General features: G+C 47.4%; 1 protein-coding gene across 1 annotated transcript; it reads right to left on the bottom strand.

Annotated features, from left to right (window-relative positions):
- Positions 1 to 522: 522 nt before the first annotated feature.
- Positions 523 to 7,918, bottom strand: Prdm13 (PR/SET domain 13). Its single transcript, XM_004645918.2, is given in 5 exon segments — positions 523 to 2,267; positions 5,686 to 5,806; positions 6,101 to 6,232; positions 7,635 to 7,840; positions 7,843 to 7,918. Coding segments are annotated over 5 exon segments (2,280 nt in total).
- Positions 7,919 to 17,863: the final 9,945 nt, after the last annotated feature.

A 17,863-nucleotide genomic window follows, 5' to 3' on the forward strand; every position in this document is an offset into this window, starting at 1 on the left:
ACTGTGTATTCAATGTGGCAATGAGTAGGCTTTGACATGAGAACGGGTGAAATAGAAACACGTGTATGGATGTCACATTACTGAATTGTGATTAGTGTTTTGCCTATACAATGAAATGCTAATGTAAAATTCACACAAAACCTCGTCTCAAAAGGCACAATTTCCTTCACTGAAAAGTACAATTTAAAAATAGATGGCAGTTAAAGTTGGGGCCCTCCAGGGCAGTATGATGTCGGTATTAATGTGATTCCAAGCCCCTAGAGAAGTCTGCTCCTCCGGCGATTTGGCGAGGTGGGGGAGCTATCAAAGGAATCCTGGAGGCCAGAGACCCACCACCCGCGCCTCCCTGGTGGCCTACTTTCTTTAAGCTCTCTCCGAGCCCTGCTAAATTGCAGCTCCGTTTCCATCACCAGGTCCTTCTTTTTACCAGGATTTCCTCTTCTCCCTGAATACATCCCTAGTACACCCGCTCCTTCCTACTCTCCATTCGCGCCCGGCCCCTACCCTCCAGGGCGAGACCTGTTACAAGTCGCGATCGCCGCTGCCTCCGGCCTCTGGGTCGCTCTGGTCGTCCGTGAAGCAGACGTCCACGTCGCTGTCGTCGCTTTTGGGATCCCTAGGCTCCAGGGGATAGCCCGGCTCGGGGCCCGGGCCGTCGTCGGCCTTAGCCAGTAGGCTCTGGCCGGGGTGGCGGGACTTGACATGGCGCTCCAGGTCCCTGCGGCGCACAAGCACCTTGCCGCAGAACTCGCAGCGGTAGGGCGTGTTGCCCTCGGCGTGCAGTCGGATGTGCTTGTTGAGATTGCTGGGGTCGCCAAAGGGCCGCAGGCATACTTTGCACTTGAGCGGCTTGTAGCCTGTGTGCGTCCGCATGTGGATCTTGAGCCCATATTTGCGCGAGTACAGCTTGCCGCAGTAGAGGCACAGGTGGCCGGTCTTGGGCTTGCTTGCGCCGCCACCCGCGCTGCCGCCGCTCCCAGCGCCTCCGGCCGTCACCACGGCGGGCGGCAGCGCCCCTGAGTCCAAGCGGCCGCGGCCTTTCCCGGCCAGGGCCATCTCGGACAGCTGCTGGGTGTGCATGGCGATCTCCCGGTCAATGCTGGCCAGGGAACCCAGTTCCGCGGGGCTCAGAGCAGCCGCGGCCGCAGCCGCAGCAGCCCCGCTCAAGTAGGAGATGGACTCGGGGTACTTGAGCAGCCCCCCGAAGTGCAGTTTGAGCGGGTAGTAGGCGGCCGCAGCCGGCGAGCCGTACAGCAGCTCCCCATTGTAGACGGTGAAGGCTGGCATGACTGCAGGCAGGTGGCCGCACTCGGCGCCCGGGTAGCCCTTGAGGCCGCCCGCGTCGAGCGGCGGGAGGGCGCAGCGCTCGAGGGGCAGCGCGGGTGCTGGGGGCAGTGGTGCGTACCGCGCTCCGGGAAAGGTGCCGGCGGCGGGAGGGGCTCGCTCCACGTGTTTGAAGGCGGAGCCCTCCTCGGGGTGACCCGGGAGCAGCGGAAAGCCGCGCAGGGCCCCGGAGCAGGGCAGGCCAGGCGGCGGCGGCGGCGGGTCGGCCGCGAGCAGGCACTTGGGGTGGTGGTGGTGGTGGTGGTGGTGCGTGTGGTGGTGGTGGCCCACGCCCCCGGCCGCCGGGGTCTCTCCACTCCCCGGGCGCCCGCCTGCCCGGCCGCCTCCCAGAAGCCTGCCCAGCGCCTGGCCGGCTCCCTGCTTGCCGCCGCCCTCCTCCCGGTAGGGGTCGCCGTGCGCGGCCGCCGCTGCCCTGGCCAGGCCCGCGGGCTTGAAAGCCGAGCGCGCCGCTGGGTAGAAGGCCAGGCTGCCGCTCCCTGCTGCCGAGCCGCCCACTACGCCCAGGAAGTGGCCGTGCGCTCGGACCGCCCCGCTCGCGTCCAGGACCCGCTCTTGCTGCTCCTTGCCCTTTTTCAGCGGCCCCCATTTGCCCGGGGGTGGCGAGGAGGTCGAAGTCGCGGAGGAGGCCTCGCGCTTGATGCCCTCCCGAGCGCCGCAGACCTGGGGAAGCTGCGGAGCCTGAGTTGGGGGCCGCAGAGCGCCGGCCTGGGCTGACGCGGCGAAGTCCGGCGCAGTGGGTTTCGGGGAGAGGCCGAAGCCATCCGCTGCAGCTGGGGCAGCACCTGGACGAGCTGCGTGCTCGTGGTGCAGGAAGGCGCGGCCCCCGCCACCACTAAGGACGCAGTGGAAACGCAGGTGCGCCTTAAGGCTGTTGGGGTATCTGAACGTTCTCCAGCAGTACCAGCAAATGTAGCGCTCCTCCCCTGGGCAAGAAAAAAGTGGGAAAGCGACCCGGTGAAAAGCTGACAAGCAAGAGAGAAAGTGCCAGAGCACCCAAAGAACAGCTCAGGTTTTGACCAGTGGTAGGAGTCTCAGGAGTATAAAGTCTTGAGACCAGAAGAATAAGCGAGCTTGTAACTCCACTGTATCAAGAACCTGAAATGTCCCAGATGACCAGCCCTTGTCACTTGCTCTCTTCGCTAAGAATTCTGCGAGGACAAGAGCAGTGACCTGTGCCTTTCCAACGAACACTTCCTCCAGGCTGTCTGAGCAAATCTTCATTGGAAGAGCTGCGCTCAGGCAGGCTAGCCGGGCCAGAGCAGAGAGCAGCTGTTGCTTTAAATCAAGTGTTGAGGCTGCGCTGTGCCTGGGCCCATCTGTTGGCGTTTGCAGAATAGGTGGCGTATGTCAAGGAGTTTGGATAAACTGAACAAAGGCCAATCTAATAGTCGTGAGCGCCTCATTACCAGGCGACACAATATCCTGTATGTATGGGCCATATGTAATCATTCCTTTTCATAGAACAATATCTTTTGTGTCCACTGCCCACCCTCTCTACCCCCTCCCAACCTTAAACACTTTGCCTGAGGTTTTCCTGGAGCGTGACCAACCGAAAGACCGCATAGGGACTATGATTTGCTATTCTTCAAAATTATATGTATCTTTATTTCCTCTTTAACCCAATTTAATCTGAAGGGAGAAAAATCTCCTGGAAAGGATGATGATATTCTAAGAAGGCTGAAGTTGCATTGTCTTGTCATTGTGCCACCTGGTGATTAACTCCTAGATAACTGCACAAATCCAAGCTTTGAAAAGTCCTTGAAGAAATATTAGCTTACGTTTTCATCACATAAATGTCCATAGATGTGGAATAAATATCTAGAAAAAAATATCCAACTTTTGGTAAGTGTGGGATTCAGTATCAGATAATATGTACATGTTTGCTGTTAAATCAAATCTTTGGGATTTGTATTATTAGCATTGTTTTTAAAGTTACTAGAATCTGTGAACAGTCTGCTTTTAATTTTGCCAGATTATGATCAGGTGGTAAAAGTTAGTTTTCACTTTAAAAGGTCATGTTATTTCAATATATGGAAAAGTTATCTTGCAACTAGGGCTATTTTTTTAATATGCTGGATTGATAACACTGAGGTGAAGGATACGCATGAGAAAGAAGTTAGTTGAGCCACAAGAAAGTATCCAAACTATGTATCACTCTCTTCAAATTCAATAGAAAAGTCCTCCCTCCTTGTAAGCTAATAGTTTAAACTTTTGAAACATTACTGTAGACATGGTAATAGGAGAAATCCAGATCTCTTCTTCAGGTATTTTAGCTTTTGGCTTTACATAAAAGCTACTCTAGATAATAAAGATGAAAGATGGAGTAAGGAGAATTTTGTTCCAAAAGAGAAATCGGGGAGAAAAGAGGGCTTGCCTATGACACCCTATCCTAATTGTTTAGAGAAGACTGAGATAAAGCTATTTCAGTATTCCGACTAGATTATACTGAGCATTTATGCAAATAAATCTTGAAAGAAAGAAGCAATATCCTGGGTTTTCTTGTGAATGTGTTGATTTAGTAACTTTATATCCCTTCTCCTAAATTCAGAACTTCCTCATCAAATTTAAACAGTTTCTAGAGTTTGCTGTAGAATGACTCAGCCAATGTAAAGCCCAGCAATCTTCATTCTTATAACAAAAGGGCACTAATTTCCTTAATCTTACAATAAAGTGGAAATCTATTAAAGTTAGCCAATATTGGAAGAATTAAAAACCACCTTATTTTTTCCTCTTTCCAAGATCTAAGCATATATATATATATATATATATATATATATATATATTTCTTAACTATATCTTTCAGTTCATCCTAATCAGCATAGTCGATGAACTCTGAGATCCAACTCTGCCAAGTGTAGGAAATGCACTTTGTCAGTGACTTTGCCTTCTCTGCTTCATGTAACACTAAAGTGGTCAATATTTCAAGTATCTCTAAGATAGAAACCTCAGAGTCAGAATAACTTATACTCTTCCCAAAAGGAAAATGGTGGCCGTTTTTTCATGTTACCATATGATGTCTATAAAATCAGTTGGCTGAAATAAAAACATCAGGTCCACTACTCAAACAAGTTGTTTTTGTACATTTGGGAATGCTTAGGAAAAGGGATGCTGGATAGAAATGGCAGACCCTAAAGGCCAGTGACCCTCCCAACTGTTCCCTACAGGCAGATTTGAGAGGTCACCAAAATGAGGCTTTTATATTTTACTTTTACTAGGAGAAGTTGACAAGCTAATTAGAGCCTGACATACACAGAACAAACTATATGGGGATAATTTAATGAATATTGTGCATTAAAATCTTCACAAACAATTAATTTACATGGATAGAGATATTTTGAAGTGAAGTAATTCACCAATCTGAATGAACTTCATTCTGTCTTATTCATGAAGTGTTTCCTAATTCCCATATATTTATTAGTTTCTTTGTACCTTTTTCTAAAGGATAAAATTGAGCAGCAGTTCTGGAAGAGATCATGTTAAAATATTTTACAGCATTCATTATGGGGACTCTAAGTGATAAGTGGGCCTTTATAAGAAATTACAGACAAACTAAAACAATTGGGGAGGAAAAAAGAAAGATACAGAAGCTTTGTATCTAAAAGGTGAGACTGGAGACCTTAACTATTTTAGCACCTCAGACCTCCTTTCCATGGGAAGTGTTCTTAGTGTTCCAACAAAGGTTTGAAAATGTTTTTCTCTTTAGTTGCTACACCTTAATTTGCATAAATCCCCTCTTGGCTTTGGAAGAGATCAAATAAATCTGAGAAGAAACTGGGATACATCCCAGATTCAATTTAAGTAGGAGAGAAAAATGAATAAGTACCATTAAGCAGGAGGAACCTTAGTACCTGCCAACGGTCCAGCAGTAAGTACCGTAATGTTTCTAAAATGCTGTAGCTATTCATTGCTGTCCTGGAAAACCAGTGAAGATGTACTTTTCCATCTTGTATAAAAAACATTTGAGGTTTGAGTTGTGCTCTCTGGAACTCATGTAATTACTGTAACAAACTAAGGCCCCTTTTTTGATTCTTCATTGAGTAAATAGTTGTCATTGTGGGTATGTGATAGGAAAGGATGAGCCTATGAGATTCATAGGGTGGAATTGTCCCCTACCATCATGAGCGAGATTGCTACTGTCACTCTTTTTCAACCAGCTACTGTTTATTTTAAGGGGATAGTGATGGGTGTTCTCTAGGCCTAAGGGAGCATAATTTCAGTTTTATACAACTGGAAAGAAAACAGCTCAAGTCTGAGAACACCCTCCCCCAGGACCCCAAGGCAGGAAGAGGGGGGGACTGTGGCCCACCCACACTGGCCTGGAGACCTCCTCGGAGGTGGTACCTTTCTCGTCGTGCGTGGGGGTTGCAGTTGTGGGGATGTCGAACCACTGAGCCAAGGAGTTGGAGTACCATACTGTCAGCTCCTCCCCTGGCTGGACATCTCTTAATGCTCGGTAGAAGATCTGGGGGGCAAGCAACAGGAAAGCTGTCTGTCATTTCATGGGTTATTGGTCACAATGCAACTGAAAAGAAAGGTTCAAATCCTCTGATGATGTTGCCTGGCCCCGAGAAGTTACAGACTCTCTGAACCTCGCTTCCTTCATTCTTCAAAGAGAAAAAACAACACAGTAGCATCCCCCAATAGAGTCGTGGGGTTATTTGCATGAGCCCTGTAACTAAAGCACTTTGCTCTTAGTGTTGGCCACCCTAGAGACAGTGAGGTAGAATTGATGGGGAGGGGGGAGAGCCCACAGTACCTGTCCTCCGGGTAAGTCTGCAATAGCTTCCAGAGTCTGTTCCTGGGGACTCCTGGCTGCCCGGATTAACCCTATCCACTCCAGAGGGGAGCCCCCCGACTCGTCCACCAGCTCCCCTCTCACCATGCGCACCTGCAACACAAGCAGCCGTCGTTCGCTCCCGCACCACGGCCAGGCCCACACCCAGAAGGGAAAGTTTGTCCCCCACCCAACCTGAATCAAGAAAATGCTCGTGTTTCCTTTGGCCAGACCGCTTTGCGATGCAGGGAAGCGGATATGCCTTGAGGCGCTAGCGTGGAGCATGGAGAACAGGGGTGGCTGTTTAGTAGGACAACCTCACCACCACTGCCACCTTGGCAGCAGAGGATGGCATCCTCCCTGAGGGCGAAGACGTTGCCTACTCCTACCCTACCTCTCGCATTTGCACTTCTGAAAGCAGCGCTGCCGCGCAGAGACCTTTGGAAGTCAAGGCAGTGTCCTTCAGTCCTCCCCACATCTCACTTCTCCCGTTCTCGAAGGACCGACCGCAGCTAGGGGCAGATGAGCCCAGCAATGAGAATCTGGGAGCGAAGGGGATCCAAAGAAATCTCACCCGAAGCCAGCTGGCCTTTTTAAGAGGAAGGCGTGGCGTCCTAAGAGATTAGACCGGGATGTGGAGGGACGAGGGTTGACTGCAAGAGAGATGCTGGACCGTAGAGCTACTTCTAACTAGAAAGCTTTAGGTGGCGGCTAAAGCAGAGCCCTCCTTTCCTCCAGACTTCTACCTTCATAGTTTGCTATGTGCTGGCTCGCCCCTCAGGATAGGTGAGAGCCTTTAAATCCCTCTTCTGGCCGGTGACGCCTGATCAGGGAATCTGAGCTGGCGGGTTGCATTTGAGGGTCTCAGTGTTGGGACCCAGCTATTTCAGCGACCCGTGCCCTTACGCGGACTGGTGCCCCTGTTCTTTAAGCCTGCTTCAGGACTACCACCAGGTCTCCATTTACTCCAAGCTTACAAGTAAACCGGTGAAAAACGTGGGGGAGATTTAGGAAACTGAGAACCTCCCCCGGATGATCTTTTCAGGGAGAAAAAAATGGGACTAAATTATTTAAAGACAAATTTAAGCCTCAAATTAACGTATAGAGGGGAAGGCACAAAGCAAAGTCTTCGATGCCCTGTGCCCTTACAGGAAGAATGCGTTCACCTAGAGGGACAAGGACAGGGAGGGTGGAGGACCCTCGGACACCGCACTAACAGCACCTCAGAGCTCTGGGGAAACAAACCCCTAGTTCCGAACGGTCGAGGTTTGGAAAGCTGGTGCATCGCAATCGGGAGCTCTTTCCTTTCAGCCACGACTTTACCCTTCCGCCCAACCCACGGTCCAGCTCTCAGTTAATGAAACTTGCTAGGAAAAACATCGAAATTCCCTTCTAACGGGCAGGATTAGCAGGTAAAAGTCAATCATCCGTTCCCCCACTTCCCCTCTCTGCTGCGTTCCTGGGTCAGGGCAAAGGGAGGCGCACGGCAGGGCGCGGAGGTCAGAATGGCCCATACCTTTTTCTTGGGCCCGGGCTCACTGCGATCTGACAGGTATTTGCCCAGCTTGAAGGTGCCGGGTACCGGCCCCAGACGCAAGCCGGCCGGGATGCAGCAGTCGGCACTCACGCTGGTGGCCGGAGCACGGGCAGCTCCTTGCATCGTTGCCGTTGCCTCCAGGCAGGCGCTGGGGCTCGCGGGGACCTTCGCCAGGCGAAAGAGTCAGAGCCTGAGCCGCAAACTAGCCAGGGACCCGCGCCCCGACGTGCGTCCTCCGCCCGCGGAGTGACGCGGACGGGCATGCACTGCGCCTTTTCAATCGGGGCGGGCGCCTTTTGGCACCGCGAGCGCAAGGGCGCGGAGTTTGGTGAGAGAGTTGCGCTTCGAAGCAGCTGCACGGTCCCACCCGAGAGGGTCACATGGAGTGGTTCCCTCAGCCCCCTGCATAATCGAGGGCTCTGAATGGCTAGCACACAATGGTCCAGGCGACCTTCCCATTCCTAAAAATCCAATTTGTCAAGGGCGAAGAAAAGGCGCTGGTGAATCAAAGGTCCGGCAGTACCATTAATCCTCAGCATGGGGCATTGTCCTCAAGACAGTTACGATATTTTAAGTGACAAATCCACTGTATAATTTCTCCATAAATTTTACTTCTTTTTATTGTTCGCCGACAAACCAGTTTTGGGAAATAAGTGACTACTTTAAGTCTACTTGGCTGATTCCTTTGAGCCTTGGTCTACTTCAAAGATTTTTAATTCTCTCCCCTTGGCTTTATTGTAAAGGAGATTAAACAAAGAGATGGGTACTGTTTGGAGGACTTGTTAACTTCTATTGATTTCTGGCGTGTGCCATACAGAAATTAGGCAGGTACTTGATGGGAAGACACCAGAAAATACTTACACTTTTTAAATAACAGCCATATTACCATTTCAGAGGATTGGGTTCAGGCCAGTGTCTTTTTAGAACCACTTTAATTGTTCCTTCTGCCCCGTTTCGCCCTGAACTAGGAAACCTCAGGACCAGTTTGAGGTCAGCCATGCAGCATGGCTGCACACAGGTACACTGTAGGGTCCTCGCTCTCTCTGAGGATGGGAAGGGGCCACAGAGCCCAAGCGTTCACAAGAGGTCTTGCACCATCCACCTGATGGAGAGTTGAAGAGTACTTCTTTGGGTCAGGTTATTCATCATGACTCCCTCACATGCCAATTAGTAATTTAAGTTTAAAATGGAAACAAAATCCTTCCCTACAACCAACAAACCTGATTTTACTTTTTTTTTTTATCCCACAGTCTTCCAAAACCTTGGGAGAGGACCACTTATGCACAGGACAGGTACATTGGAGTTAAAATCACACACGCACGCGCACACACACACACACCTTTCTTTTAGGGAAGGCTTCTATTTTATGGAGAACAGTTACTGACATAAAATGGTGTCTGGGCCATGGAAGTCATTGGATAGCTGTGGAGCTTCCTGGGCACTGCTGATAGTGGGAACCTTTCCTAAATCCCAAGCGACAGCCCAGGAGCCCATCCACAGTTCTCGAAGAAGCCTGAGTGGTGCTGATCTTCCCAGCTGAGGTCAAAAAACACATAAAAGGCCAGAGGACTCCTTCCCAGCAGCATCCACATGGCCTCTTTAGGTGGCTTGGCCAAGGACGGTGTGATTGTCTCATCTTTAGGAGTCTCTGGCGAAACCCAGCCTAGGGCACAGGTGGCAACAACTGTAACGTCACAGTTTGTCAAAGGAGGGCTCTTAGAGAAGCTCAAGGCAGCTGGTTTGAAACATGTATTTGCCATATTGGACATAGGAGACTGGAGCATCGTTCAGTCTGCGTGGTGACAACTCAAGACTTCGGTGGATTACTTCAGTGCCTCAGTCTCCTAATCTATGAAATGGACCCATTGGTAGCAGACAGGCATTTGGCTCCTCGTCACTGTTCACCTCAATCTGTTGAAGGTCTTCTACAGCACCCATAGCATCCTCAAAGCTCTATAATGTTTTATTTGGAGCCACTTAAGAATCTAGGCCAGGTCAAAGTTCTCAAATCTCAAGTCAACATGCAGGGAAACCTGGAAAGCCAGCCCTGGGGCCCAATCCAGCACCTATGTAGAATTGGCTGCTAGGACACAGAATATCCCCTGCATAGTTTCAGCGGCCACCGTTGTGGCCTCTGTGCTTGTCCAATGAGGCCGTGGCCAGTGCCACTTTCTGCCACTGAGTTTTCTTCTTAACCTCCCAATAGCTCTTCTGCTGGCCTCCTAGGCTGCCCAGGGGAAAGGAGAGCGAGCCTTTGATCCTGAGGCCTATGAATGGCAAAAGCCAGAGGAGGGGAGGAGGAGAGGAAGCCACTCCGAAGAGTCGAGGGCAATAAATTTAAGCCATGAACATGTCCCTCTAACCTCTGGCCTGGCGACACCGCGATGACTCCCAGTTTAAATTACCAGCACTGTGAGCGGGAAGGGGCCAGCGCAGAGCCTGGGTTCGGGGCGCCTCCCTGGCCCTCCTTAATGAGTGAAAAAGCGTGAACGACACGCGAACAATTTTATCAATAGGACCATGTAAAGGCCGACTGTGAGGAAAGTTATTTATTAATATAGCCAATTGTGGCTGGTTCCCAGCCCCGCCAGAAGAAAGAGCCTGCGCCAGAGGCATTCACACCAGCTCGCCGAGTTTTATTCTGTCCTGTGGCTCAGAGTTGAAGTTCCCCAAGTGAAATAAATTGTCCACAAAGGAGGAAAGGAACACATTTTCTTTTATTTTTCCTCCCCTAAAAAGCAAGGGTGAAACCAATCTAATGTGCCCACTGGAGCAAGATGGGCCGTGAAAGGCTGGGTGTTAAAAAGTAAAAGCGGGCTGTGCAGCAAATGGGATGGAAAATTAAATGAAATTAAATAGCTTGAACGACCGTATTGTCCCTTATTAAAAAGACACATTAATTACATGGTCTCAGCCTTATTCAAAGACAATGTTGAGACTCAATCAAAACATTCCACTCGGCTTTTTTATCAACTTAAAATGGGCGTCCAGAGGCCCTGTTTAAGCGAAATCCCTCCTACACCGACGTGTCTCTGTCCTGCTCCCCACTCGGCTCGGCTCCCCGTAACAGGTTGCCCCTAATGAGGCGGAGCTCGAGAGCGGTACCCCGCTGCTGAGTCGGCCTGTAGCGAGATCCGCACGCCACGCGGCTTGCAGAGCAATCTGCGTTAGGGGGCCGCCCCGACCCCCGAGATGCGCTTCCCGGCCCCAGCTAGAGCTGCAGCGGGCGCCGAGCACGCGCGCGCTGCCTGGGCTCCGCCTAAAGGGAAGGAGCAAGCGCAGGACTCCGGGTTCGGTTGACATGGCTCCTTTGGCCGCACCCTTTTCTGGGGCTTAGGTTCTCCTCTGCTCAGAGACCTTGGACTTCTGGTTCCCGGGGAGACCAAGTTGGCGGCCCCCAGGGGCCTCCGCCTGGGGACTCGATGTTTGCGGAGTCCCCAAAGGACACCACCAGCCCACCGCGTCCGGGATGGAGGGAGCAGGGAGCGGCGAGGTTCGGCGGAATCAGAGGCCTGAAGAGCCCGCTTCAGTGGCCCGCTCCGGGCCCTAGGTGGCCCGGGACGTCCCCCTCCTCCCCCCAGCGCGTCCACGGCGGCCAGGCGGCCAGGTCAGCACAGACCAGCTGCGCGGCCCCCGAGGCGCGGGTGGGACATTAAGGCAGGGTCTCAATAGGGCGGCGGCGGCGGGCTCTGGGAACGCCACCAGATGACACGCCAGAGACGGGGCCGTTCCCTTAATTACGTGGCCAGTGGATGCGCGGCGGCCGGGAGGCTCCGAGCGCGCAGCCAAGGACACAGCCCGGACACTGCTGGTGGGTTTTGTGGTGCTTTTTTGTTGTTGTTTTTTAAGTCCTCCTTTGGAAAGGGCTCAATAAAAGTATTCAGAGTCCCTCTCGAGTTGCCTTTTAACCGTAGTTCCCCAACTTATTTCTTGGCTCTTTCGGTTGACATGGCGCGAAGAAAAGTCAGCGAGCGTGCTGCTGAATTGCAATGTCTTGGGGCACCTCCACATTCAGCGCGCCTCCGCCGGCCTCCGCCGAATGAGCCCGCGCTCAATTCGATTTTCCTTGCTGCTGGGCACATTTAGGAGCGCCTCTATTTGTGAAGTTCATTTCTAGGCAAATGTATTCAAGAGCCGATGGGAATGAATAGGACCGTGTGTCAGCCGCCCCTAATTGGGATTAAAGCACTTAGGAGCATATGCAGAGAGTGACAGAAATTCTCAGGTTGCATTGTGTTCAGACTTCCACCCGCTCGGACGCGCCTCCTCCTAGGAAGATTTATAAAGATTGCGGGGGGAAACTGAGGAAAGAAAAGCCAAAAGGAAAGAACGGGACTCATGGCTCAGGATGGGGCTGTGGCTCAGCAAGTGGAGGTGACAGCGTCTGAGAAAGGATGCTGAGGATAATTGAATGCGGGCGGGGGGAGCAGGGCTGAACCCTTTAATCAGAAAGGCGGAGAGTTAAAAGGCGAAATAAAGATGTTCTTGAGATTCCCAGACGCCCTAACCCCCCCCCCCGCCTTTTTTCTTTCCCCCCAAGAGTCTGGCTTTATCTCTCTTTATCTTGAACCCACCCTGAAGCACGTACCCCCGTCTTGAAGCAATAACAAGCACAACCTGGTACTTGAAATACCAGAGTCATAAGAAACCAAAACAGAAAAATACCTTTTGCATGTTAAAAACTTCACGCTCAAATAAATCAGTGAAAATATTTCCTGATGTATGTGTGTGAAATAGGTACACTATGTTAGAATACAAAAATAATGATGCATATGCACATACATTCAGATTGCATTGTGCATGCATGCATGTGTGTGCCTGTGTAGATATATGTGTAGTCTGCTTGTAAATCTCTACCCAAGAGGGGCTACAGAGTTTTTTGGGCTGAGGTGATAAAGCCTTTTAAAAGCCGAAAATCAGCATGGAGCTGAAGCTGAGACAGTCATCTGAGTAGAAAGCAAGAACAGGCTCTTTTAGACCCTGAGGAAGAGAGACAACAGGAAGGACAGGTGAACGGTGAACAAAAGAATGAGGGGAGAGAAGTTGGATTTCATCACTGGCTTTCTAGGTTGTTAAAGCTCTCTGGAAACAAGAGTTCCTCCAGAGAGAGGATACTCTGGTGTCTCATGGCAGCACAGAAAGACTTTCTTGCTGTAGTGTTTGTATCATTTTGTCCTTGATAAAAATGTTTCCAATTAAAAATAAAAAAAAGAAAAAGAAAAACCAATAAAAAATGTTTCCAATTACTCTATCCTTAAAAACTTTTAATACATTTGTATAAGAGCAAGAAGGGAAAGAAAGGCCCAGTGGGGATCTAAGGGTTATGGCCAGTAGCTTCTGTAATAAATTCGTACTCAAAGTTAGGCTGCCGAAGTTGCCCTAGGAACCCAGATTAACCACGGCATTCAGAGCCCCCCCATACACACTCCAGATTAGGTGTATGTTCTGCATCTACAAAGGGGACCGGGAGGCAGGGGATGATTATATGACAGAAAAGCAAGATCCCGGGTTAAGACAAGAGTGAAATATTTGCTGGTTTTCAGTTTGTACAAGACTTAAAAACTGCTTTTCTCTCCAGAAACCCCCATCTCGTAATAAAAGGACTTACATATTTGTATTCAGGCAACACACAATAACCTCTTAGGAAGGTGGTGCATAAGGAGAGCAAACCAAACTGGCAGACACCCCTGGAGCCCTCGAGCCAGTCTGTGAATGATGGAAGGCCATTAGATGGCCACAGGAAAAAAATAAAATAATAAAAATTTCCAACTATGTCCAACTAAGAACTGAACTCAGGTTCATTCCCAGCATCTCCAAATAATGATTAATAAGCTCACCAATAGGGCTGTGCATGCCCCTATTGTCACTCTGATCACACATGTTATTCATGCTCATGTTATTTGTGCCTGTGGGTGTATAATATATTTAGCTTCCTGAAATTATGTTAGAACTTTATGTCTTTCATCTTAAAATGGCGTTCACATTCAGACATTCTTTCAAACACATGCATAATCCTGAAATAAAGCCAAGGTAAAGTTACAAAAGATGAATTATTTGCACATACACATATATTTTTAAAGAACTCTGTTGAGATTTACTTCCCATACATACAGTCCATCCACTTGAAGTATATCACTCAATTTTTATTATATTTATAATAAAAGTTAATTATATAAAAAGTTTTATTATATTTATAATATAAGTGGCATAATTTAATTTTAGAACATTTCCATTCCATTCCCCTCCCCACAAGCAAACCCATACCCAGTAGCTGTCACTGTATGCTTCCTATCCTGCCCAGTTCTACTCAGTACCAATATAAACTTGGTCTCTAAACATTTACTTATTCTGAACATTTTGCCTAGTTGGAATCATACAATATGTGGTCTTTTTGACTCACCTATTTCACTTAACATGTCCTCAGAGTTTATCTTAGTCCATCTCCTGCTGCTGAACAGAATGCCTGAAACTGTGTGATTAGTAAGGAAAAGAGGTCAATTAGAGCTCATCACTGTGAAGGCTGGGAAGTTCAAGATCAAGTGGTTACATCTGCTAAGGTCCTTCTCTACTAGTGGGGACTCTTTTTTTTCTTTTGGTGAAACCAGGGATTGAACTCAGGCCCTTGCACTTGCCAGGCAAGCGCTTATTCTACTAAGCCACCTCTCCAGCCCTAGTGGGGACTCTTTGCAGAGTCCCAACAAGGTATAAGGCATAACATATCAAAACAGAACATGCTTGCTAGCCTGGGTCTTCCTTTCTCTTCTTTTAAAGCATAGCTGCATCATGGGATCCCTACCTTCACAACATCCTCTAATCTTAAATATGCCCCACCAAAAGGCTGTATCTCCTAGTACCATTACCTAGTGACTTTGGGGATTAAGTTTCCCATACCTGATGTCAGGAACACCAGTTCCCATCATTAGTATCTGAGGGTTCTGATTTCTCTGCATCCTTGACAATGCTTATTATTTGCATTTTTTTATTATAGCCATCTTGGTAGAGATGAAGTGGTATAACAATGAAATTTTGATTTGTGTTTCTCTAGAGATTAAATGACTAATGCTCAAAGCTCTTTTTAGATGCTTTTGCCATTTGTATAGCTTTTTTTGTTTTATTTTGGAGAAATACCTATTAGTATTTGCTCATACTATAATTGAGTAACTTTTCTTTTATTCATTAAGCATACATACATTTTTATGACTATTAAGTGTCCAACACAAAACAAGTTATTGCTCAGAAAGTTTAAGATGCTTGCTTAGAGTTTCATAGTAAATAAAGAAGGCAGAATCCCTCCCACATCTGTCTAAATTCTAAGCTCAGGCCATTCATACCTGATCACACTGCACTTTGGAGATTTAATTGATGTCACATATCTGTTCTTCTCTATAAGAATCATGTTTTTGCAGGACGTCCTAAGATTGAGAGCATGGGCGCTAAAGTCAAACTACCTAGTTGCAAATGTTGCCTGTGACACTTCTTAACCACGTGAACTTGAGCAAGCATAATCTTTCTACTCTCCAGTTTCACCACCTGTAAGTTCTGAGTAATAAGAAGGGTTTAGTATGCTGTGAAAGATATAGGCTTTATCAGAAATGTTAATATTTTCATGATGACTCTTACATTTGCCGTTTACAGAGCCTCTCAGAAAGACATTGTGCATTATAAATTAAATTAAGCAAGAGTTTTAACACCAGTGGCCACTTGGGGAGTCACATAAAATACAAGCATGCATATCTCAGAGCAACAAATAATTGATGGGGGAAAGACTCTTACTGATGTATTCCATTTAATAAAAAATTCAAATATTATCCTCTTGCGAGTCTTAGAAAAATAGCAAGTCCAGGCACGATTGTCAGTGATGGCTAGGTCACAAAAAAACAAGACAATCACGTGCTGTGCGCCTATGACTGAAGGTGTGCAGCAGTGTCTATGAAATAGTTTTAGTCAAAAAAGCAAATGAAGAAGCAAAAGCAAACAGGAACCTGCTTGTTCTGGTGACAGAAACCTGATAAGCATACCCATGGTGATTTGGGCAGCAAGAACACAGCAACAATTAAAAGGCTATGGGGACTCTCTACTGGACAAAGGAGCAATGTTTTTGTTTTTGTTTTGTATGTATGTGGGTTTTTGTTTGTTTGTTTGTTTGTTTTTGGTTTTTTTGTGGAACAGGGGATTGAACTCAGGCCCTTGCACTTGCCAGGCAAGTGCTTATTTTGCTAAGCTATCTCTCTGGCCCCCAAAGGAGCAGTTTTTAGTTTTAATTAATAGTCACAGGGGAAGTGGGGGAGAAAAGAGAGAGGGAATCAGTAGGTAGAGAGAGACTTAAAGAATTTGATGGTTTAGAACTCTGTCTGCAGGCTGGGTATGGTGGTGCATGTCTGTACATAAGCTCAGCACATGGGAGGATGAGACGCAGAGGTCACTAGGAGCTCAAGGCCAGTTTGACTCCACAGTGAGTTCAAGAATAGCCTGAACTACCACAAAATCACAGTTTTTAACAAATCTCAACTCAAAAAGCAAAACCTTGGGTACGGGCATGATTCAATGACTTCTCTGTGATGTGATAGAAGTGACAACAGTGTGCAATTTTCAAGACTCAACCATGCAAGTTTCTATTTAATGTCTCTTGAACACTGATTACATATATGATATTAGAAAATACTGTTAACCTCAAATGGAATAATTGTACCATGGTTCTGTTTTTTGAATCTTTATTTTTCAGAGATACATGCTGAAGTATTTATAGCTGAAATATGTCTGGGACTGGCTCCAAACATCTCTCAGGTGGGAGGACAGTAGATACAGACAAAGGTCAAGACTTTTCAACCCAGCAGATTGATGTTTTTGGGCTGCATACTTGATTGTGGTACTGTCCTGGCATTAGTTTATATTTATCAGCATCCCTCACTCTACCCAATAGATGTCTGTTATATATCTTCCCATTGTGACACCAACCACTGTCACATGTTCTTAGGAGACAAAATAATCCCCCATGGAGAACCAAAAAGATGTAATAAATTGGTCATCAGTTAGTAATTGTCTAATGTAAGTAATGACATCATGTAATTGGCATATGGGATCATTGCATTAGCCTCTCTATGTTTGTATTCATCACAATAAAATAAAAGGTTACTTGAGTTAAGGGATTTTTAAACAAAAGTAACAGAGGAGGTGAGATATGGGGCAGGCAGCAGGTCTGACTATATTGCAATATTTCACTGAAATTGGAGAGAAAAAATAAACAGTTTCATTAGTTCTGTGATCTTTTAAGAAGCTATGGTAGGGATGAACCAGAAACCATGTGCTGAATTTATAATCTTAAATGGATATCTGAATCTCAACAGCCTTAGAGATGTTCTATCACAGCCATGGTGTATGAAGCCTTCACAATAAAAACTGCTAATCATGATGTGTCAGCTTGACTGAATTAAGAAATGTCTAGATGAGTAAAGAACAGTACTGGGTGTGTCCATGGAGATTGGCGTGTTCACCAGCAAATTGGGGGAGGAAGGGACCACTTTGATTATGGATGACACCAACCCATAGTCTTGCAACCTAGTTGAAATAAAATAGGGAAAGAAAAAGGAATTTCTGTTTTTTAAGAGTTCCAGTCTTCTTGAATGAGTGTTCCTTTTGTTACCAGTTCCTTTGGATACCAGGCTTTGCTCTACTCAGCCTTCCAGTGCAGGACTGGTGCTATATCTTTGATCTCTCTTGTTCTGTGGTTTCCATCTCCTTGAGCTGAGCAGCTACTGGTTCCTTTGGCTCTACAGCACATAAATGGCCACTGTGGACTCTCCTGCCTCTGATCCTGTAAGCCTACCTAACACTATTGATCCCTGTCTTAGTTACTTTCTGCTGCTGAGACAAAATACTCAGCACCCATACTTAAAGGAGAAAAGGTCCAAGTTAAAGTTTGTAAAGGTTTCGGTCCATCTGCAGTGGGCTCCAAGGCAGGGCAGCATGGCAAAGGAGCATGACAGAGGACAAACAGTCCATGCAGGGCAGGCAAAAAGCAGCACACCTGCCTTCCATATTTCCTTTTATATTCTAACCAGGCTAGAAGCTTAATTTTTAGATTTTGGCTTCTCATTACCCACACCCAGAACAATGCTAAGCCAATCACAGAAGCAATTTAGTTATTACACACTCTCAATCTATATTTATATACTTAGATCAGCTACTTCTGAAAAACCCTATCTATGAGC

The sequence above is a fragment of the Octodon degus genome, unplaced genomic scaffold, assembly GCF_000260255.1.
Source record: "Octodon degus isolate 3935 unplaced genomic scaffold, OctDeg1.0 scaffold00244, whole genome shotgun sequence".
Taxonomy (NCBI): Eukaryota; Metazoa; Chordata; class Mammalia; order Rodentia; family Octodontidae; genus Octodon; species Octodon degus.